At 42.7% G+C, this 23,584-nt stretch overlaps 1 protein-coding gene across 1 annotated transcript in view; it reads right to left on the bottom strand.

Moving 5' to 3' along the window:
- shisa9a (shisa family member 9a) overlaps window positions 1-23,584 on the bottom strand; it is a 41,596-nt gene that overhangs the window by 1,383 nt on the left and 16,629 nt on the right. Inside the window, exon 3 of the mRNA XM_070852433.1 lies at window positions 7,690-7,887. Within this exon, the coding sequence (XP_070708534.1) occupies window positions 7,690-7,887 (198 nt within the window). The remainder of the gene's footprint in view (window positions 1-7,689; window positions 7,888-23,584) is intronic.

Genomic DNA, 23,584 nt, shown 5'->3' with positions numbered 1-23,584 from the left:
TAAAGCCAAGAAAACATCTCATTTTTGTGTGGTGGGAAGGCATTCACTATCATAACAAGAGGAGGAATATCTGGGAGGAAGATGTGAGACCATTACAGCATGTGCAACAATGGCAATTTTTCCAATATGGCAAATGTCTGCTTCCCTTTGACATATAATAAAGAAAACCTTGTTGACTGGATTTTCCAGGGAGCAAATTAAGGGTAGTGCAACTCCAAAGCCGGAATTCTTTCTGAATTCTTTCTGAATCCATAGTGGATCTAGTTTTGTGTATGAAGCATCTGACATGGTTTGGTTGTGGCAAAAAAAGCATTTCAGTGGCCACCCTTTCAACATGGCAGCATATCCCGTATAGATGTAACTGTCTGTAGCTCCAAACATTGAGTAACAAAGATTCAAAGATTTTGAGTAGAATTCGTGGATGGTTTAATTATATTTAATGCTATTCCAGAGCTAGAATGTTTTTAATGCAAAGATATGGATCTGGTTTTGTGAATTTGTAACAAGGTTCTTACAGTGCACGATTCCACTTGCCATACATCCAGTAGTGTGGGTTTATTGCCTCCTCTCTCAGACGGTAAATGACATGAGTAACTGTGTGACTTTGCTAGTTAGAATTCATATACAAATGGACCCTGTATGAACACATTATTATAATTTTTCAGCCAGACAAGAAAGCTTTGAAAAGAAAAGTTATTATTGCAAATTATTTCCTGAAGAGCATAATGAAATGCATACACATACATGTACATGTATATAGATATAAACATACATTCATGCACATATGAAACCCACATGTATCTGTCTACTTACATTGACTCAGCGGCCACTCACTGTGCTCAATACGTTGGTGCAAGCATCTTTCCATACCCTCTGTGTGTGTTTGTGTGTGTGTTTCTTTAGCCTTGGAGCAGTCAAGTTTTAATGCCTCACATTTGTTCCTCCCTCTGTCAGTCACCATCACCAAGCTAAAGTCTTAAAAGTCTCTTATCACTGTGAAATGTGACCTTTTTTTCCCCGTCATATTTGCGTTCACAGTCGAGTCATTTCTCTTTAGCCCTTGTTGCCTCCACGTCCTTGAAGATAAAGTTAACACACTCAGCAAGTTTGCTTTGCCGTTGTAACTATAAATCTAGTTTATCGCTCTGTGAACGGGGCGAGGAATGAGCGAGCGGCCCTGTGAAGGGACAACAGAGGGCCTTGTGGGTGAGGAAGGGGTTGGGAAGAGAGGAGTGCCTCACCCGCAGAGTCGCCGCTAGACCGCCCCGGGGGATCAAACTTGCTCGGGCGACAGGTGAATCAATCCAGCGGCAGTCAGCTCGACTGTGCACACATCCAGCAGCGTACGTGAGTGGAAATGAAAAGCACTGTTGTTACGCAGTGTGGGCTCTGTGCGCCTCTACCTGAGAAAGGCCAGCATCCCACAGAGACTATCACACATTATGCATAAGGAAAAAAATCAAGTACCGCTTCTCTGAAGTCCCTCGGTGCTAATAACAAGAAGACCCTATTAGGATTTGACCAGTGTGTCAATCTGCTTTTTATTAGCCAATTAAGTTGTCTACCGCCAAGGTGATGGAGGGTTTATTAGTTTTAAGTCTTTAAAACCTTCAATAAATTTCTTTTTGCCTTTTACAGCATGTTTTTGCAAATTTAAGGACCTAATCTATTCCTGAGATTTTTAGTGTTTACTGTAAGTGGGTGGATCTCACTGTCAAAGGGCTGCCACCCAACCCAAAAACATCCATTAGTCCGCATTTCAGCGCAGTGGTTTTATCGTCTTAATGAATGATGATGTAAATGTCTGTGATGCTTTTTTTTTTTTTTACTCTGAAAGCTAAGCTCTTTACAACTAAATGGTTGTATTCTTTGGCAGGAAAATGATCTAAGATAAAGATATTGAATGTTGGCACAGAATGTGAGATGTAATCTGAACCTGCTCTCTGCAGTAGATCAGCTACTATCTCCGCCGTCGAAATAAAGTAAAATCAGGCAAAGAGGCTGAACTATTGGCAACTGTAGCACATAAAACGGGCCGTTAAAGATGCAGAATGTGACGTCCTATGGTCATAAAAGTTTTAGCCCCCGTAGCGTGGCTCTAGGAATGACACTGTTGGTGGACTGTCCACTACTTTGGTCTACCTCAAAATGTCTCAACGGTTCTTGCATGGATTAATGGGACATTAATGGTGCCAAAAGTATTAATTCTACTGACTTTTGTGATCCCTCTGACCAGGAGGTCAATCTTTGACCTTGGTATATAACCAAAATATCTGCAAAAAACTAGAAGTAAACTTGTAGAATTAAAATATCACTTCCCATGTTGCACCAAACCAAAAAAAAAAAATTTCTCCCTCAGTGTTTCATTTTTGAAACTCATTTGCAAGTAAAGAGGATTATAGAAGATTAAATAACAGCTGGTGTGTGAGGGTACATGATCATAATCTACACATTCTCAAAAAAACTTCAACTAAATATTTAATAACTTCAACGATAAAGATCTGCTACTAAACACTGCAATGAGTACTACAGCAGCTGGTGGGGTTTGTTGAAAACGTCTTTAAAAGAAGGCTTGTTACTATTTGGGGCAAAAGTGGTTAAACCCTTACCCAGCAGCCATCAGCAGTAAACTGGTTATATTGGACATGATTTTTTAAAGAAAGATCAGGGCAGATGTGCATCAGATGTGGGCTATAATTGGTTATGTAGAAGACTGCGTCCCCCTCTGGACTGAGTGGGTCTCCATCTTGGGACGGTTATTAGTTGGTTCTTGCCTTAGTCGTGGTAAGAATTCGATAAAGTGACCTTATATAGATGCACAGGGGGACACTGGAGATGGCTATTGATTGACAGAAGTGTGGCTTGTCAGCTGCATGGAGGACCGTTGGGAAAGTGGCAGAAGCAATTAAAGAAAAAGGAAAAAAAGGCAGTTGGGCGGTGATGGGAAAACGGTGTTGATCTTAGACTTGGTTCTATTTCTCAGGGGGTCTGCAGGTAGTGAAAACATCAGAATGAGTAGTGGAGGAGAAGAAAAGAAAAGCAAAGTCCATTAATGTTGCTCAAGATTAGCAGAGCGCGCACAAAGGTGACGACAAAGAGTTCCACCGCTGGCGTTTTGGTTTTGTTTGCTGTCATTTAGCCCCCCTCCCTCTCCGTCTCTCCGTCTCTCCCTCTCTTACTCCACACACACATTTTTCACAGCTTGTGCGTGTCATTCCCATCATTTGACTCACAGTAATGGCACTTTGCCTCCTGAAATCCCAGGCTACTGTGCTGTGTATCTCTGGACAGGGCTTCCAATCATTTCATAGGAGCCTTTTTGAATACCACTTGTGGAATGGAAATCTGTCTGTCAAGTGTGAGCCCGAGGTGGGGGTGGGGGTAGGTGCTCCTTTCAATTACAGAAATGGAATCAGATATGAGCCGCTATAAGGGCCCAATGATTCTTTAAGGAGTGATATGGAGCGGGATGGATTGAGGACGGGAGGGAGGGGGGAGGATGTCAGAGGGTGAAAAGGAGATGGTGCATGTGGAAGGGGGAGAGAAAAGAAGCAAAAATGAAAAGTTGAAGGAAAAGGCAAAGTAGAGGGCAGGAGGCGGATGATAAAGGCGACAATATGAAAGAAGGAAGAAGAGACGAGGGGAAATGGGGAGAGGCGGGAGGGAAGGAGCAGGAGAAAAGGTGAGAGGAAATGAAGGGGGGGGTGGGCCTGATGAGCGGAGAGGGAGGGACCGAGGGAGGAAGATGAGGGACAGAAAGATGAGCCAAGACATTAAAGGTGAGAGTAGCAAACAGGAGGAAGGAAAATGGTCGAGGAAAAGTGGTGAGAGGCCATTTTAGATATAAAGAATCAGGGAGGAGGAAGTGGGGGGGCGAAAGGAGCTGAAAAGGAGGAAGGATAAAATATTGACAGACGTGCTAAAAGATTTGAATGTAGTTTCTACACTGCTGCCTGGACCCAATTCAATCTTCACAAGGAGAGCCTCAGCCGCAAACTGAAATGTACAAATTTGCCTCGTAAATGAATCGCCCTGCTAGTTTTGTACATTTTATCCCATTAAGTTGAAAAAGAGCACACTTTACATCGCTTCTAACCATTTCTCAGAGCCCACCACAGCTTTTTAGATTGATTTTATTCCCTCCAGGCAGTCACTGCTTTCAGAACATGTCAGTACGTAATAAAAATCAACTTGCAGAGACTTAAAACTGCTTCAGAATAGCAATCAATCAGCAGAGAACATTTAGTCTGGTATGTTTTTGTCAGTAAGTTATTGTTGGGTAGTCATGCAGTTGGGCTTTTCTCATAAATTGTGTTCGAAAATGAAACACTGACATGTGAAATCCACTGGAAAGTTGGAACTAGGGGTTGGAAATATTTGGAATTCTCATCATTTTGAATTGATTCAAAGCCGATTCTTGATTCACGGGGGCACGAGCTTCAGGCTCTCACTTCAGGGCACCGTGCCAAACGGTTCACATGTAGTTTTGCTCTCAGCTGAAATGTAGCTTGAAACATATCAGGGCAGTTAGCCAGGGAGCTACATGGTCTTGACGAAGGCCACTGTCAAACAGAAAAAAGGTCGTTGCATGAAACTGACTTCGTTCTGACGTCTATGAAATGTTCGCACAATACGTCATTGTTACGCTTCCCACAATGCACTCAAACACATTCCTTCTTTGAAGGTGAACTGTAGTGTATGTGTGTGTGTGTGGTCCCCTCGTTGATTCTACCTTTTACACAACTTCTACTAAGGAGATTAAAGAATCAGCTTGTGAATCGATTCAGAATCATAGAAGACAAGAATCTCATATGAAGAGATTTTTTCCCCTCCTCTACCTGTTACGTCACTGGGGTGTTTGACCTCGACTGTGCAGATGAGATGAGCGTTAACACTTCACTTTAACATTCATCTCTCAAAGGGGGACAGTTTCCTTCTGTGCGCACATAGAAGCATGATTTGAAGGAATAACTGGCCAACTTAAGATCAGGTTTCCTTGAGTCGAGTCCCTTCCATTGAAGCGTGCATTTAGATCAGAAATGGATGTTTCTACTTCCTTTGTGCAGTTGGAGTTGAGCTGATTGATGCCATACATTTGCTTAAATGTGATTGCTACAGATAGTGCAGAATCTTGAATATTTCTTCTTCATTTCGTGCCACAACATCTTGTATTTTTAAATGTCTCTGAATCCTCAAACTTTAATCACTGCCAGGTTTCTGGGAAAATATTAGAGATAAAATATTTTTCTGACTTTTGGACCCCAGTGTAGACTGAGAAAAGACATTTTCAGTGAAGTAGGAGACATCTTATTCCCAGTAGTTCAACTTTTAAAATGTAATATTTATTGTATTTTCATATTCATATGCTCTGGATTGCTCAATAAGGGTGATGGGGAAGATATTCTTAACCTTTTTCTGTGGAAAAACCACGAGACACAGATTAATATATGTGATAATATAGGTGTAGAAAGAATGCTTTTGAGCAGCAAATTGCGGTGCTTTAAAGGAAAAATCCATCTTCCGATGCTGTTACTGAGTGCATCCTCATTCATTAGTTTGACAAATTCCAGTAATTTAGCTTGAATTCCCTTTTTCTTTGTTCCTATTTTTCCATCGGCCTGCCTCCATCTATTCCCTACAGTTAGCTACATCCCAAAATGCCGTCCTCCATCCACAGACCATGTGCTGCAACCATCTGTTGGTTATACGTGTGGTTAGATAAAAGGAGAGCTGTAGCCCAACATCAGAGAGCAAAGTTTTCCAGCTGAGAAACAGCCAGGTTGCATTCTTGGCGCAAGCTGCGTCTTGTGACTTCAACGCACTCTGATGTATTGAGGCTCCTATCGGTGGAGAAATTGGCATTTCTGCCTCTCCTCTGATGGATTCCCTCTCTCCTTATTGAATATTGGCCCAAAATGTTGAGTTGAGGAACAATCTCTTTGTTCTTTGATCCACAAGCACTGACACCAAAACGCCTTCTGGTGGGAATTGAGATAACTGCGCAATTTTCTACAATCAAACACAGCTGTAGCTGTCCCGAAAATATCTATTGCCTCATCTCTATATTTAGTCAGTTATCTAGGAATTATAAAAATACACCACCAAACAATAAAGACGCCACGGTCCAGGACTCACAATGACAGTGTTAATCACCACTTTCATTGATGCTCTTGGCTGGCGGTCCCTTAAGCTCAAAGATGATGTGTCCACTTATCACTTATTATTCATCTGTGTCTCTGTTTTCTCTGTTTTGCTGGCAGTTATATAAACTGCTACCTTAATTACACAACGTCTTCTTGCTTCCAGGCCACAAAGCAGCACTCAGAATAAACAATGATGATAATCTATTACAGTAACATGTCTGGGGATGAGTCACGGCCCTCCGCATGCAGGGTGGTGTAGGTAAAAACATTTACAATCACAATAAAGAGAAAGTTCACACCCACGTTTGTCATCTGAATCAAATATTTTCCTTTCTGGTGCTTGGCATGCAGAAAAAGGCTGTTCAAAGACAAGCTCAGAGTGATCATTTTCTAATAAAGGGCACAAATGCAGACAAATTGCATACAGTATACAGGTAGCTAGATGTGCTGGTAGATAGTACCTGGCGTGAGTGGGCTGAATACTAAATCGAGTGAGGGCAGGGTCTGGCATAAACAAGCTGACAGACATGCGCTGAAAAATTCACAAGTCAATCTCAAATGAATTCAGGTTATGAAATAGTGATGCCACTGTCAGTAACATATGGGCATGCTGAGGCGCATTCAAATCAGCTGCACAGGCAACTGGGTTCGTTGTGTTTGGTTGCATGCATTAAGCTGTCAATCAGCTTGATAAGCAGGCCGTTTCTGTTTTACAGCGCGTCCAGTTTGGTAGTGAATCAATAACGCCTGTCAAGTCTGCCTGGGGGCTGCTATAGTTCAGTCACATCGCTCTTGGAGACCTCTGGGAAAAATGCTCTGCTGCTAGCCCGAAGTCGCCAGGCCGACTCACGGGCGCAAATTAGTCTCTCGGTTCATTTATGATTTCTGAGGGGTGTTATCGACGGGCGAAAATACTTCTGAACGCAAGTGGATAGACCTACCAACCAATCAGAGCAACAGAACGTGTGATGTAGTAGCCTGACATTGCCGGATCAATTCTCAAATGCAAAGTGCAGTTGTTTGCACTCTTTTTAGAGAAAATACGCGATCCAGTTTGTTGGTTGTTTATGAACACACCTCTGTACGATCACGGTATCAACTGTGCCCCATGATTGTGATCAGCTCCACCTTGGCCAGGTCGGCTTGAAATCTGTCTGAATAGGAGGAGGGACCAGACGCATAAACCAGAGCGAATAAAGCATGAGTCTGAAGACCAGTATTCCCAGGCTAATCTGCTGCTCTTAACGTGTTTGAGTCGAAATGTCCTGAAATTTCATTGCCGGCTCAGGATGCATCAGATGGTGACTCTACTAACAAGACTAAGTGAATCCCCAAGATCATTGCAACGATGATGCACCCTGTCCAATAACTGCTATAGTCAGAGCCAGCAGCAACAACTGGCAAAATCAACACTCGTTTTTTTATAACAAACTCCGTAACATCAAGTACACTGACGATCCCAAACTGTGAAAAAAATCCTCCGTTCTTCAGTTCATCCTAACATTTAAAGATGTTAAGATAATAAGAGAACTTGACAGACACTCACCCACAGCCTTCAGGGAGGCGTACTTGTTGATGTCCTTGTTTTGCTGCTGCTGCTGCTGCTGCTGCTGCTGATGCTGCTGCTGATGCTGCTGCTGCTGCTGCTGTTCGTAGACATGAGCCAGCTGGCTGAGGGCAGGGTACGGGTGCTGCTGGCCCATGTTTGAGCCCGGTGCCACGTTGTTGTTGATCTGACCACCCTCTGCAGGCAAGGACACAAGACAGGACAAGGTTACAACCAGGTTTCGGGTATGTGAAAGCCACGTGGGCATCTCGACAGGACGACCATTCATGTTTTCTGGTACCCACTACGCACAACGGCGCCATTCAATACTCATTGACCTGCTGCTTTAGAAATTCTGTCCATGCTCCACAATTCTCAAGACGAACATCCATTCATGTCAGAACCATCAACTGATGGTCTCTTGCCATCGTTCTACAGCTGCAGTCTTTTGTATGTCATGCTGCTTAATACACATTTGGACAGAATCCAGAGTGTATATGTGACACTGATAAGCTGCATCTGCTGTCTATTACAAGAGATTGTACCAGTAATCTTACCGAGCATGCCAGTGGATTCCTGTCAGTATTAGCGCAGGAATTCTCATGTCCCTGAATACAAATTACATTACATTTTATGCACATTTGACATCTATCTATCTATCTATCTATCTATCTATCTATCTGAGTGATTGCTTCAAGGGAATATATCAATCTTTTACAGGCATTCTCGTCATAAAGGAAGTTTGATTTTAAAAACAGGACTACGTAAATTATTAATCATAAGGTGGACGGGCAGAAGGACGTTTTCATATCTCTAAAATATCTTGGTAATGTATTTTTAGGAGAAACAATTGTGGAAACGCCAGCCGCACATCATTTGATCTCGTGTTTTTCAGCATATCCTCTTTCTGAGCAGTCCTATGGGACCATCTTTACACAGATGACCGGAGGTGCATTCTGCTGCAGTGGCAGGGTAGAAAAATCTGCTCAGCCGTCAGCGTGTTGTTTTGGGAGCTTCAGGAAAGAGACTATTGTTCTTGGACACAGTTGTAGCGTTTGGGTCAATCCTTTGCACTCCGCATGTTAAAAGCTCTGCAGTCGGTCCTACTGCCGTGACGTGAGGATGAAAGTCTCCATATCTGACTGAGCCACTTGTTGAAGTGCCATCTGTTAGTAGTTTAAAGAGTCTGTGCTTTGTTCACACACAGTTGAACTATAAACATCAGTGTTAACATGAAAAGGTATAAACTGCTGCAAGTGACATGATGATGTAGTTGGACTAAATTTACACTTTAACAGTTGAATAGAAGTGTAGAGTAGTACAAACTATAAACCAATGGAACTGTATCATATATTATCCATAATTTTAACTAATTACTGATTAATTATTACGTATTATTTATTATTATATTTATTATTACCATTACTTTTAGCTAATTTAGACTTGCATATACTGTATACTTTTGAACCTGAGTCATTATTCCTATTTGTTCTTTTTTTCCCAATTAGTTACTCCACGATCTTCCCATGTATTTCTTTTATATCTTGTTTGTATGCGAAGTTGACTGTTGTGGCTTTAAAAGGAATAAACCCTTTCGTTTTGCCACCTGCTTATAGTGTCGGAAGTAACAGATGTTTTCTATTAATTACGATCGCTCGGTTGTAAAATTTGCTAACTATAATACAGCCCCCTAATCAAATAAGTGATAATTAGATTTCAAAATGTGTTGAATATTTAAGTCTACTCTCCAACATCACTGCAGCACATACAGCAAGAAGTACACCAGTGGATTTTAAATCGCTGCTTCTAAACCACAGTCAATCATCAGAAAAACACATGTTGATGATTTACAAGAAATCCAGTTGTCTTTATGTTCTGATAGTGATTAGCAGGCAATTAGTACTCTGCACCGCTGCACATTTTAAAAGTAGCCATCTCAAGCATGGCTATAATTGATAAGCAAATGGATCTGCTTTCCTCCACAACTGCTCCAAAAGCTGCACCTCCTCTGGAAGACACAGAAACCAGATGGCGGGATAACACATCCACACACATGTACAGATGGATATGAAGGGCGGCAGCTCGTAAGAGTCGTTCGAGAGCGGCGGGGAAGTGCAGCAGAACTGCACAGTCTGACTTTAAAGCACAGCTGAATGTTAAAATATGTGTGGGAATTCAGAGGACACTCTCTTCAGCATTGTTCTCTCGCTGCGCTGATCCTGACGGATAATTGCAAATTCCTGTTCCTGAAGGCGAAGGTATCCTTGCTAAGTGAATACACTCTGCTAAAAGCCCTGATACTGCACACTTGATAATTTGAGGAGTAAGAAAAAGTTGAGAGACCGAGAGCAAGAGGGAGGAAAGTGAAATTGGAGAAAGGGAGAGGAATGCATAAAGAATGAACTAAATGAAATGAAGAAAATGTTAGAAAAATGGCTGGCAGAGAAACAAAGGAGGTGTGTGTGAAGCACAGAGGGAGATAGACAAAATCATTTTGGCAGGAAGCACAAGAAAAGAATATGCACGGACAATAAAAAATGGACAATTTCAACGAAGACCTATAACTACAAATTTGTCTTCCTCTGCTTCTGCCTTCTGCCCTCTTATAGGTGCTCATGCAGATGGCCTTTTGTTGCTCCGCAGCAAACAGAAGGAGACGTTGTGCGGCCAGAACCCGACAATATTGATTTCCACCGTCATTTTCTCCCTGTTTCATCTCAGCGGGGCCACGAGGTGTGCCCAGAGGCCTGAAACCTGCACAGTTCAACTGTCAAGGCAAGGCAAGTTGTGTTGTTACTAATTAATCACTTAGCCCTGGCACTGACTCAAGCTACACACACACACACACACACACACACACATACACTGACTGACAAGGTAGAAAGAGAGTAGAGACAATTAAAAAGAGGGCGCCAGAGTGGGAGACAGCATGAGACTGTGTAGAGGAAAGATTAAGAGGCCCCCCAGTGTGATGAAATGTCCCATGGTGCTTGGTGAAAAGCAAAAGATACATGGGATGTAAGTTAATATAGACAACTGAAGGCTATACACATTCGAATAAACTGAAACTGAGGCTGTGTGAGGAGGACCTGGGCGCCCTTCTCTTTCGTGCATTTCATTGAATTTCTCAGAAAAACAACATTCACTCCAAGAGCGATGAAAGCCGGCCCACTGCTTCATTTTTCATGGCCCACCAAAATGCCCGTCACAAGGTCACCAATTTTCTCATTTCATAATGGATTTTGTTTGGTTGCTGAGCGCAATTGTGAAATTCAATATCTTGTGAAAGCACAGGTGCACCTCCTTCATTTCAGGCACTCTGCCACGAACTGGCTCGCAGTGGATCCATGAACAATGAAAGATATGGCAGCACAAAAATTGTAAAACGCACAGTTACAAAGACAAGAGCCACTGCCACACATTTGTAGTGTATACTAATGTGACTGTATGCAAATGCCTTACAGTATTGGTGGTTGATAAATAAAAATCTGGTGAGATGGAGTTTAAATGGTTAGACATCAGAGAGACTACACACACACAATGCATTAAACTGGACTCTGCCAAATTGGCTGGCTGTGCGGAGTGGGACAAGCTAGCAAATCAAATTACAGCCTCACTGAGCCACAGATAAACATCTGGTTACAACTGTGATGCATTTTAGCTTGAAGCAATTGTTCCAGATTTTAAGGGAATACATTTGCTGTGCGGCACAGAGTTAGATGAGAAAAATAAACACCACTCTCAAGTACAGTAAATATGTAGCTGGAGCCAACAACAGGATAGCTTAGCTATCCAAAGGAAACAAAATCAGTCTAGCAGCACCAATAATTAACTTGTGATATGTCTCTTATTTAATTCAGAGCCAGGCGAGCTGTTTAAAACTGATCCCAGTCTTTGTGCTGAGCTAAGCTAACTGTCTCCTGAGCTGGATGTACCTGAGGGTTTTTATCAATCTTCTTATCTAATAAGTCATCGAATAAGTTCCAAAATTCTTTAAAAAGTAGGAGCAACACTGTAAACTGACTGTACTCGTATGGCGTCTCAGATTGGGGTTCAGTGTCTTGCTCAAAGGCACTTTGACATGTGAATTGGAAGAGAAGCAGGAATCAGATCAAATCAGATCTTCTGATTGGTGGACGGCCCGCTCCCCCTCTGAGCCACAGCTGCCCAGCAGCATAGTTTGAAAGTCAAACCACGTTGAAAGGCAAAAGTGGAATATATACACTGTTCGTTATGCTCACAAAATAATCTTAATTATCTTAACTTCTCCATGATGGGTTTGAGTTTTTGCTGTAACGAGAGTGCCAGTCCAGATTTTGCCCTTAATAAACCCTGCTTTATCCAGCACCTGGAGGTTGTTTTGTATCATCTCTTTTTAACAGTGAATAGAGTTCAGATGGCTGGTACATACAGCCTCAGGATCAGGGCTCGTGGCTACAATAAGCATGCTGGTGGCTTCACTGGATATTCTGCATCAATTTTGGAAGGAACATTTTCTGCAGTTCATCACATTATATAACAACGTCTTAAGTGGCCCCGGCTAAAAGACTTTTGCACTGCTAATTTTCCTTTAAGAGGAATTATTTGTAAATTCATTTCTATTGCTCATGCATAAAATCCAAGATAAGAATTAATGCTGTTTACTGCTGCTTCCCATGGATCACATTGTCCTACAGATACATTTCTCTTTCACAGTGAAAAACTGTCCACAAGCTCTTCCTCTCCTGTTTGCTTACTGAGTGCAATCATTATTTCAGGTTCATAGAAACCCTTTATTAGCTCTTGTCACACCTTCACTCGACAAGGGTGACACAGATGATGGAAAGTTGAGCCAGAATCCGAATAATTGCTCACCTTGTCTCAGGCAGGGTTGATAGTTAGCAAAAAAATACATCCAACTAATCAGCTCCGTCCATCCTGCTGTTCTATTATTCCATATCATTGCAAAAACCTCTCATCTCTGCATTTGGATCACACACACACACACACACACACACATGCACACAGACTCATACTCACGACACAGTTCAGAGTGAAAACAAACACAGCCCCCTGATGACATCATCACACTATGAACCCGTTCACCAGCATGAGTGACAGCTGTCACCAGGATGACGGTTACAGCGATGAAAGGGATGCAGTGGGAGTCTGCTGGTGTGGTCACAGTGCCTCGCCAAGCTGAACCAAAACACACTGATTATCTGAGGTCACCTCAGTCTTTTAACTAAATGAAACACAAAGAAAGGAAAATAAATTGCATACAACTAAGAGTCAGTTTTAAAAGCAGAGGGAATTACAAGCCTGTTTGGTTTTTAGGTATTGTGTCAAACAATATGAAGATTAAAGACCAAACTTCGACCCCACAGCAATGCTTCTCTGCATCCTAATCAATAAGATTTACACAATGTAACTGGCACATGCAAGTAGTCCTGGCAACAGGAAACACAACAATGTATAGCAATTAAAATGGCCACGTCAGAGTTCATTGAAAAAGCAAAGCTTTGTATTACGAATGAATGAAATCTGAGAAACTGAAGGAATCTGAAGAGAAAAATTGTTCGGTAGCGCTCAATAGAAACCTCCACCAAAGCCTGATCCTCTCAGTAATTTGGTGCTTTGACAGCCGTGCTGTACTGGATAGATGACTGTTGTATAAAGTCCTGAGTGAAAGGTCACAATGTCGATAAAATCAATAGGTTTTGTCCTTTTGGGAGCCTGATTCTACAGGAAAAATTGGTGTTTTTGACAAAGGCTGAAGGATATGTTCATCTGAATGAATGTATTCAGCATATCTCACTACAGTATGTTGCTGGAGAACAACAGCTGCGGTCACATAACCTGCAGTTGTTACTGGACGTGCAAACTGGTGGAGTTGATCCTTAATATTGAATTTCTTCATTCATTCGTTCCATTTGTATAAAGACTTTTCAAATAAAAGATTCAGAAGGCCTTCAAAATTTCTAATGAAATTTTGATAATCTGCTCTTGGGACTCTCTCTGCGCCTTCAAAATAAAAGACTGATGGTGAATGCTTGGGATCCTTAAAAGTGACCAATCCTCTCTATTAGCTATCTATTAACTCCTGCAGCGGGTAATTTAGTCTTCTAAATATTGCCGTCTTCCACCTATATCCACTCCAACACTGAGGCATGAAAGTCTTATTTTACTGGAAAAACACTGGTCTGTGGTCTCTGAAGTAGCCATTCTGGGTGCTATTGAAAATATTTATTGTTGACTGTGGATGTAATCCTATAAGGGGATGTAATCCTGTAAGAGGGCTTTTACACTAACAATAGCAAAGTGGCAAAAAAAAAAAGCATGCTTCCCCATTCACTTCAATGAAGCTGCACTGGTGCACCAGGGGGCCCTGTTGGTTCTGGATTGGCCGGGAAAAAAGTGCAAGCCCAAACACGGCACAGCAGAACATTTTAGTGGCTAGAGGTCTGTTGTAAATAGGCTAAATAGCCTTGCAAGTATTTTCTGCTAGAAAATGCTAGTTTTATTGTATTTTGCCACTGCAGAAGGGAATCCACACTTCTGACTCACAACTGAATCCATCCAGGTACACTGTTTCTATAGGCAGGTGTTTTCCACCTCACAGCCAGCTGAATGACTCCCAGAAGATGTCTAAAGGTCAGTTATTATGATTTTCCTCAAACCTCTGTGAGCCTGACAAGATGGACGTCTTGCTTTGTAAGATTATTGCTCCCCGATATTAAAGATTTATCACTTCCTTTATGCCATTTTTTATTTCAGAACTGCCCACGACACTGGCTGCTTGTAAGAGTATATAGCAAAAGTGGCAGTAAATTGGCTTAAGGTTGAATCATTGCTGTGTTACATCAATCCCTGACAGGAGGAAACTGGGCAATTACTAACACGATGTACTACTTAAGGAATTGTGGGTAAAAGCAGTCCATTTGATCATGCATTTGGTTTCAAATGTATGCCACCGTCTGAACCTCATTTCCAATGTTACAGTAAAAGACATTTATATGAATTCACCCTGCAGGGCAAAGGCACAGGAATGTCAGGATTACAGTAAGTGTGACTGCTCTGATGAGACAGCGTGTGGATGATGAGCTTATGACCGCCAGGTAACAGACAGTGCAGTCAGCAACGCACGACGTGACTGTGCACCACATAACACTGCAGAGACAGAGTCACACGACACCAAAACACAGAATGAGTTCATTTCTTGTGGGAAGCCAGACATCCAGCATGGAGCCGAGAGGCAATCCTCCTGGGGCAGAAATGGTATCTGTGCTTTTGTCATGTCCCAGACAAGACTATGTACTGTCAGAAAAAGGGTAGAGAACACATTCAACCGTATCCCTTGATCTGTGCTGTACAGTTGTGTGCGTGCAAGAGAAAATGAGGCAGAAAAAACACAAAGGGAGACATCAAGAGAGAGCCAGAGCACATGTATGTAGGAGTGTTTCTATCTCATGCTTGGCCTGACTCCATTGCTACTGGCTGTACAGTGTAATTTCACTGCTTGTTTGATTCGCCGCTGAAAATTGTAAGCAGCTGACTCATCTATTATTCCCTCTTTCTCCTCACTCTGCAAATGGATAAACCCTCTTCTTTTCTTCAGCTGCAAAACTGCCTCTCTGTCATTACTCAACCCTCTCCATCTCTCTCTTCCTCTCTCTTGTCATGGCAACAGTACTCTCTCGTGTAGTATTTGCTCTGCAGCACACGGCGAGTTCGCATTGTCCCGCAGTCACCCGCGCCCACATATCAACAGGCAGGCCGGCTGTACTGTACTGAAAAAGTCATTGTTATGCAACCTATGTTATGCTGCCTGCTGCTCTGTCGGTCTGTCTGTTCATCTCTTTCCACTTCGTCTTCACGTGTCTGCTTGCCTCCTCTGAGCTTGTTCTAGGTCACATCCTAACAGCTTTGTCAGGCATTGTCAAAAAAAAAAAAAAAAAAAAAGCATACATGTTTTATTGAAGGACTTGCTCTAGTTTGGTAAAAAGGCAATTTTGTGAGTCATCTTTGGGTATATCCAAGCAAAGCATTTAGACGTTGAATAGATGTTGACACACTGCACTGACAATGAAAACCTGTGTAAATAAAGCCACAGTAATGAAAGATGAGATGCATGCAGTTGTCCAAAGCTGCTGCCTGCGTTGTTTTGTGAAATTGGGAGCGACGGTAACGGATTTTGCGATATTAGTGCAGAGCAGTCATATGAAAATATCCAGGACAGATAAGCAATCTCTAATGTGTGAAGCTTTCTGTATTTATTATATGTTTACTCGTCCAAATCAATCATCCTCATGTGACAGTGTGCACACATCCTTGTGTTTTGTGTAGGTGTGAGTAGAGGTCCTCTCTGTCTCTCTCTGTATATGCATATTTAGTCACACTGAAAATGGTAAGCAAGTTATGTGTGAGCCTGAGTGAGGAGGGAGTGGAGAGCTTGCTCTTTATTTGCCGTCCTGTCTGTTTACAGTACATCAGAAGCACTGCATCTGTCTTGACCTCATCCCTTCAGCCCATATCTCTCTCCTGCAGCATGGAGGATGGCGGGGATCACAGAGCACAAGCAGAGGCCTCACTATGCGACCGCTGAGCTCACGAGAATTTTGCCGGCAGCCGGGTGTGTAAAATCCCCTTTGTGTGGCGGTCGGTAAGGTGAGGGAGTTCATGTGGGGGCTTGAGCAAGAACGTTTTTGGGCCCTGAGGTGAACGGGTCAGATCCATGTGATTATCCTTATCCTTATATATGTAAACACGAAAGTTTGATCGAACAGACAGAGAGAGAAGAACAGATGTCTGAGGCTGCATGGGTCTTGCTACCTGCTGGCAATCTCAGCAGTGCGAGGCAAGTTTGAAGTGTAAGGGCCAAAAAGCTCACAGATAGAAACTATTTGACCCCAAAGCTTGGTCTTTGAAAGGGGGCCAGCTTCATGAGAGCTGAGCAAACTGCACACAGCTTTTAGAGGTGCTTCAAAAGTCACTGAGTAGCCTACTTTAGAGTAGTAATTCCCAACCAGAGGTAATTGCACCCCAGTGGGTATTTTTGCAGTTACATTGTGGAGTAGCTCAACAAATTTGATAAATTTAAGAATTACAATTATATACTATATATATATTATATATTGGTAACAGACTGAGTCATTACACCTAAAACCGACTCAGAGTATGCAAAAACTATTAGCAAACAAGCAGAGAAGTCCAGACATTTAGTTTAAAGTAATGGATGAATGGCTGAATCAAAAGCTATTGGATAAATGGTGAAATAGCCAAAAAGAAAGCTAACAGCTAAAATGTACCACTGCACCATGGCCAGGTCTCTTGCTTGTTCTTGTTGTTTCTGTACACAACCTCTGACAACCTCTCTTAGCTTTCATGTTAGCTCAGTAGCTTAGCTGAGTCTGTCGCTGGGCAGCAGCTCTGAATCATTTTTTTTTAGCTCGGTTTCACTGTGCTACTGGTTCACTCACTGAACGATAAACAGATTTGCATGCACTGACGAGTACCCGCAGCTGTTTCACACACAGAATGAGTGTGGCTTCATTCTCTGCTCAGGTCACCATCACTCCACTGTATCTTTACAAAGCAAATACTTGTTTAATGCTATATCATTGTCCTGAATGTAATACAGAGAACATTTAACTAAAAGTTGATAAGCAGTTGAAATGATTAGCTAAAAACTGGATACATGGTTGAAAGGTCCAGCGTCTGCCACCAGTAGTATGAATGAAAACATTTCTGAGCCAGCCTAAACCCTGACAGTTCAATGCTTGGAAAATGTATTGCAACAATATCTACTTTTATATCGTTGATAGTGTTAAATAACATCCAATTTTGACCACATTTGGAACTTGATGGATGGTGTCATTGAAGGGCTACTGCATCGATGTACAACAAAGACGCACATCTGTAAAAAGGTCTGGAACTGCTCTAGATGACAGGACTTAGCAGCACAGTAAGTTTGGGAGCCACAAAATGGGAACTTGCATGAAGACTTGGGGGCAAAAGCTAGCCTTGCACAGTATGATCAAAGGATCTTACTATATTAAAGTCATGTCACTGGCACCAGAATTCATTTATTTGCCCGGAAACATTGCCTTAAGGACTTGGGTGTGCATGGCCATGAATAATATATCTCATGTAGCTTAGCCTTAAGGCTGTGTGGCATTCAGTGCACAACAGTGTCTGTCTGCTCGAAAGCAATGTGTCAGATCTTCACCCTTATATATGGCCTTGTTTTCCAAACATTGTTCATCTCATTATCATCACCATATGCTGCTAGCTTTGTCTTCGCTCATTAGCGCACCAGTACACTCCCATTTAGGAAGAGATAGTGAGAGAGAGCTCGGGGGGGGGGGGCACGATGGAGAGTGTCATGAAATGCTCAAGAGAAATGTGCTACAGAGAACTGTGTGCAGCCATTCCTGAAACCGATCACATATCTCTGAGTAATTCTCATGAGGGCTGACCATTAAACGGATAGCAGTGCAATGCAGTGAAACCGTATTATTGAAAAGTCTGTCATGGAAAATGGCGGTGGGAAATGATAGCAGACAGAAATAGGTTATCTACCCTTAATTGTTCTTCCCTGCGCCTTAGAAAGCACAATGACTTCCGCTGCACCCTTTTATGATACGAGCCTTCCGTCATACCTTCCTCATTTTGAAGTGCTATTGATTTCTTTTGTTCATTTTTTTTTTTTCCCTCCTATTCACAGTGGAGCGTTTGCAGAGGGACTCTCCCTCTTGCGTTGTCTTGACACAGGACAATGCATTGACTCGAATCTCACAGGACATTGTTAAAGCAAGAAGCACTGAATCAATGGTAAGATATCACTGATGTGTATAAAGAACTGATAGCTGTTAAAAGTAGAAATATCTCAGTCCAAGGGAATTGTCTTCTAAAAGGCTGTGTGGGAATTGAAAAAAAAAAACAATGTATCAGTGTCCATGTGTCCGCTGACCATCACTGTCCCATGAGACACTAAGCCTTTGAACACATTCCATTAATTTCCCTTTCCACTGCTTCTAGCACACACTGTAGGCTATACGAAACAGTTGTAGAACATTTTTTTCTGCATCCAACTCTTAAACCGTAGCAGATGGGGGCAGCCATTTGTATCTGGCATTTGGCATTATAATGTGTCATTACAACTGACTTCACACTCGTATTTGAACGGAAAGGGATCTACCTTGTGGCATCCGTGCTGCACGAATGGATGGAACCAACTCACACGTGAAGGGCATTCGAGCAAATGAAATGCAAAATAACACCTCCGGATAACAAGACCTGTTTATCAGATGCTTAAAACCGTAAGTCCTCTGCGCCGCTGAGTGCTGACAGATGTGTGGGAAGAACACTGGGTAGAAATCAAAATGTGCAAAATGCTGTTTGGAAAAAAAAAAACCTGTGGAGTATTGTCTAAAAACTGCAGGTTCACATCAACAAGAAATCAAAAACTGCATTGGCCTTGTCTTTTATTGTGGAAGTGCAATGGTTGAATAAGCTTTAATTAGGAGCATAACTGGCAACCAAAATTAAGGAGTGCAAAGGTCTGAGCCATATCATTATAACTAATGTGCTAGAATGACTCGCAGAATAATCATGATTTGCGGAATGATTGATCTTCCAGTTACCAGACATCTACACTCTGCCTACACAGCCTAATCCGACTACCAATCCAATCCCAGTGCTCTCTTTTTTCTCAAATTTAAAACCTGTGTATCACACTCTACTGAAAACTGTGTCTAAATGTCTCAATCGATTGAATGACACAGACAAAGAAACTGTATTCAACATGGATCATCACATCTAGCCAAAGTCTGATCTGCTTAATAAGGTCAGAATCGGCCCTAGTACTGATCAGGAGTATCGCATCTCTAGTAGGGTTCAATTTACAGTTAGTGTAAGATGGGATCCCTGCCCTCATGCTACCTTATTACATAATGAGCTTCATGTAGTAATGTATGCAGATTATTTATAACTTAACCCTGAAAACAGACAGAAACATTATATTTGTCCTCAATGAAGGGAAACTGTGCATATTTTTCAAGAAGTTCCTTTTCTTGGTATTCCAGAAAATCAGAATTCACAGTCCTGTCACACGATTGTGTCTTGTATAGTATGAGTCCCCTGGGCAGTCATCTCCGGTGGCTACAGACTGGGTGTTTCTCTGTGTGACAGCGCTCATCAGTCACCAGACCACAGAGAGAGAGACAGGCAGACAGCGAAAACAGAGAAATAAATACCTGCTCCACTAAAGCACATGATTGACAAAGTGGAACCCTTATTCATCATGGTGATGGAGCACCACTCAAGGAAACAGAGCATCCGCAATAACATCTGGGCCTATTGTTCTCCTCAACGATCCTCTGTCTCTCTCACAGAAAAATGTTCCATTTTTAAGTCGTGGCCTGATTGTTTTTGAATTTTTGCCAGAAAAAAAGGGACCAATTTTAAAAGTCATTGCGTCCTCAAGAGTTTGTTTGAGTGTTTGTGCGCTTCCTGACTGGCAGGGTGCTGCCACTGCAGTGCCGCCGCAACTTACTGGGCAACACTGTTTCCCCCCCTCATACAGTGTTATGAGTCAGCAGTGGGACTGCCGCTCCATCAACTGAGGGCAACATGCTGCTAGAGACAAAGCGAGACAGACAGATAGGGAGGGAGGCAGTGGGAGATGGTGATGATAATGATGTGTGTCTCCATGGGGGGCTGACACCTCTGACAACATGTCAGCAGCGCCGACCCAGATACCACCGGAGAGAGACAGGAAGGACACTGCTTTCATGAGGTTACTTGTAGGAGCCTGTCAGGTGGTTATGATGATAAAAGTAAAGCAAAAAAGAAATGCAACATTAGACGGGAACTAACTTTTTGCAAAAGGCCTTACAGTATTGCGCGTGCATCAAATTTACTTGTGCTGGAAGTATTCTGTATCATACTGTATCATACTGTATCATACTGTATGGAAGGAAAGCCTGCAGAACTCTGAAACAGTCATATAACATAAAACCTCTTAACTGAAAGTCAAAGAGGTCAAATTAATTCAGAGTTAGCATGTCTACGGTGATCCCTCTTAAACATTCAATGGCTGTATTGAATAGGTCACAGCTTTTTAGCTAAGCTAGCAGCATGATCAGCCACTGGATCTACACTAGATTATCTCAAAAGGTTGCACAGACATTGATTGTGACTTTGGTGAGCCTGTGACTGTTCCTCTAGCGCCACCATGAGATGGATATTTGCGAGTGAAGTGGCTCGACAACTTTTAAAGGACCTGTTATGTTATTCGGGCAGCACGGTGTTGCGGTGGTTAGTACTGTTGCCTCACAGCGGCAAGGTTCCAGGTTCAAAATCTGCTGAATCCTTTCTGTGCGGAGTTTGCATGTTCTCCCTGTGCTTGCGTGGGTTTTCTCCAGGTACTCCGGCTTCCTCCCACAGTCCAAAGACCTGCAGGCTAGGTTAATTGGTGATTCAGAATTGCCCGTAAGTGTGACTGTGAGTGTGAATGGTTGTCTGTCTCTGTGTATTGTTGACTGGCGACCAGTCCAGGGTGAACCCCACCTCTCACCCAGTGTAAACTGGGATTGGCTCCACCCCCCCTCAACCCTTAAGGATAAGCGGTATAGACAATGGATGGATGGATGTTATGCTATTCCCTCAGCCTTACTGCTGATTACAAAATGCAGCATGCAACTTAACTAAGTGAACATATTACCACAAGCAGAGCCTCATGGAGCCATTAACATGACTCTAGTCTTGTTAAATACATTAAATAAACAAAAACAAAACTATTTGCGTTGTTATATTTTTATTTAATATTTTTTGTGCTCTAAAATACTACAATACCTGCAATGGACAATATGCCTAGCTATCTGATTTTTACAAGAGGTTAATTTGATATTAGTCTCTTAATCCAGCAGCCTCTATTATAACAAAGCAGACAGGCTGAAGGCAGGATACTGATAGCTGATAGTGTTTAATTAAATGTAACCTCAGAATTAATTCCCCTGCAGCCTTTCACCCACAGTCTGTTCCTCTGGCTCCGCTGAAGAGAAGCTTTATGTTTAAAAGCTTCAGTCTGCTGCACCTGGCCCCCGGGCTGAATCCCTGGCAGGTTTAAATGTTGGAGCACAGCTGTGAGGGGCTTTTCTTGGCCTGCGACGACAAGACAGGGCAGTAGGCAGATTTCCCCTCGCTCATCCCTCAGCAGCCAGCCAGCCAGCCAGCAGGATGGGAAATGCATGGCAATAATTGCTGATTTCGGGTGGACCTGGGAGTTAAATGTGAGCACTAACGGCTTAAACTGCATGCAGTTCACACAGCATCAGAGCAATCTAATCAATCCCAGACTGCAATTAACAGGCTTCCTTTGTTTGGTGAACAAAGAAAGGGCTTCTAGTTGTATATCTAGAGAGCTGTAGTACAAATAACCCCTTGTTACACACTTTCTAGAATTGGCTTGAGGCACAACAGCTTGATAACATGATCCTTTATCATCATCTGCAGACGTAATTTCTTTTGCTCGTGGACTCATAACTTCATGATATTGGGAAGCTTCCTCAACAACATCCTAACCATAATCCATTCCTCTTTTTTCTGCCCTCTCGTGCTTCTCCCCCCTGCTTTCTAAAAGCTACATGACAGCACATCAGTGATGAAGTGAGTCAAAGTGAGGCTGCAGAAGAGCTTTGCCTCCTGCACATCTCTCCATCTGTGAGGTACATAATCTGTCTCGTGCTCCTCTCTAGCTAAAAACACTGTGATTTGGCCTTCGGTTGGCTCGCTGGGGGTAATCGGCCGGGAGGATTTTCCTCTGAGAAAGTCTGTCCTCAGTATCAGCCTGTGTGGCTTTGCTATATTCTGTGATGTGTGTTTGTGACTGAGCTGTGAAAGTAACTTTGCTTTAATTAACCATGATTAGGTGCTGTATTGTAGATGAGACATGGGTTTACTAATAGGGAGAAAGACTTCCGCAGGGCCAGATTGAGAGGCTTGGTGTTTTGAGTGATCTCTCCACTCCCTCTGTCTCTGCCTCCTCGTTGCAGCCATATGCCTGTCTGCTATCAGCACATGGTAAGCAACACACTCTTATCCGTGTGCCTGCTTATTTATGTACCTGTTTATCTCTCTTCTCTTTCTCTCTGTGCCTCCTCCTCTCTCTCAGTCCCCTGCTCCCTCAGTCCATCTGTTGTCAAAAGCATCCTGAGTATTTATCTGCCCGTCTCTCTGCCTTCTTGTCGAGCTGCAGCTCAAAGAGCAGGAGGAAGCAGGTCAGCGCGCTTTCACTGCACCATTGTACACTCAAACACATATCCAGAAGGGCATCTGATATCTTTCTCCTGCTTACCTCCAGCTCATGAAAGATGTAAAAATTTAAGCAGAGAGGAATATTCTTACAGGAAGCTCGGAGTGGCCCCGAGGGATCTCCGCACTAAGAGGGACAGATTAGCCCGTGTCTGAATCCCACACTCCACTGCAGGACCTGTCTATTCATCCACAAAGATGCCTCAGTGACGTTCTATTATTAGCAATATAAACTAAACGCGGCGCTTATTGATAGCCTGTGCTGCAGGAATCGACTCGAGCAAGACATCCATACTCCCTCAGAGAGTTAAGGATGCGAGCGGAAAAGGAGAGGGGAGAGAAAAAAGTAGGTTACTGAAGAAAGACCGGCTGCCTCGCTCCATTTGTAAGCAGGGGAACACAAGCACTGGCAGGGAGCAAAGTGTACAGTGTGTGAGCGCACGTCATTGTGTTTTGTGTGTGTGAATGTGCCTGTGTGAGAGAGACGGCGGCTGAAAGAATTGTACGAGGAACAAACAGAAATGGTAGCATTTACTGATGCACGTGAGTAGATGTACTATACGAGTGCACATGCTATTGCACATATTTGCTCTGCAGAACA

Source organism: Pempheris klunzingeri, chromosome 20 (genome assembly GCF_042242105.1).
Source record: "Pempheris klunzingeri isolate RE-2024b chromosome 20, fPemKlu1.hap1, whole genome shotgun sequence".
Taxonomy (NCBI): domain Eukaryota; kingdom Metazoa; phylum Chordata; class Actinopteri; order Acropomatiformes; family Pempheridae; genus Pempheris; species Pempheris klunzingeri.
The sequence above is the reverse complement of the archived record's forward strand: the minus strand, read 5'-3'. Positions and strand labels throughout refer to the sequence as shown.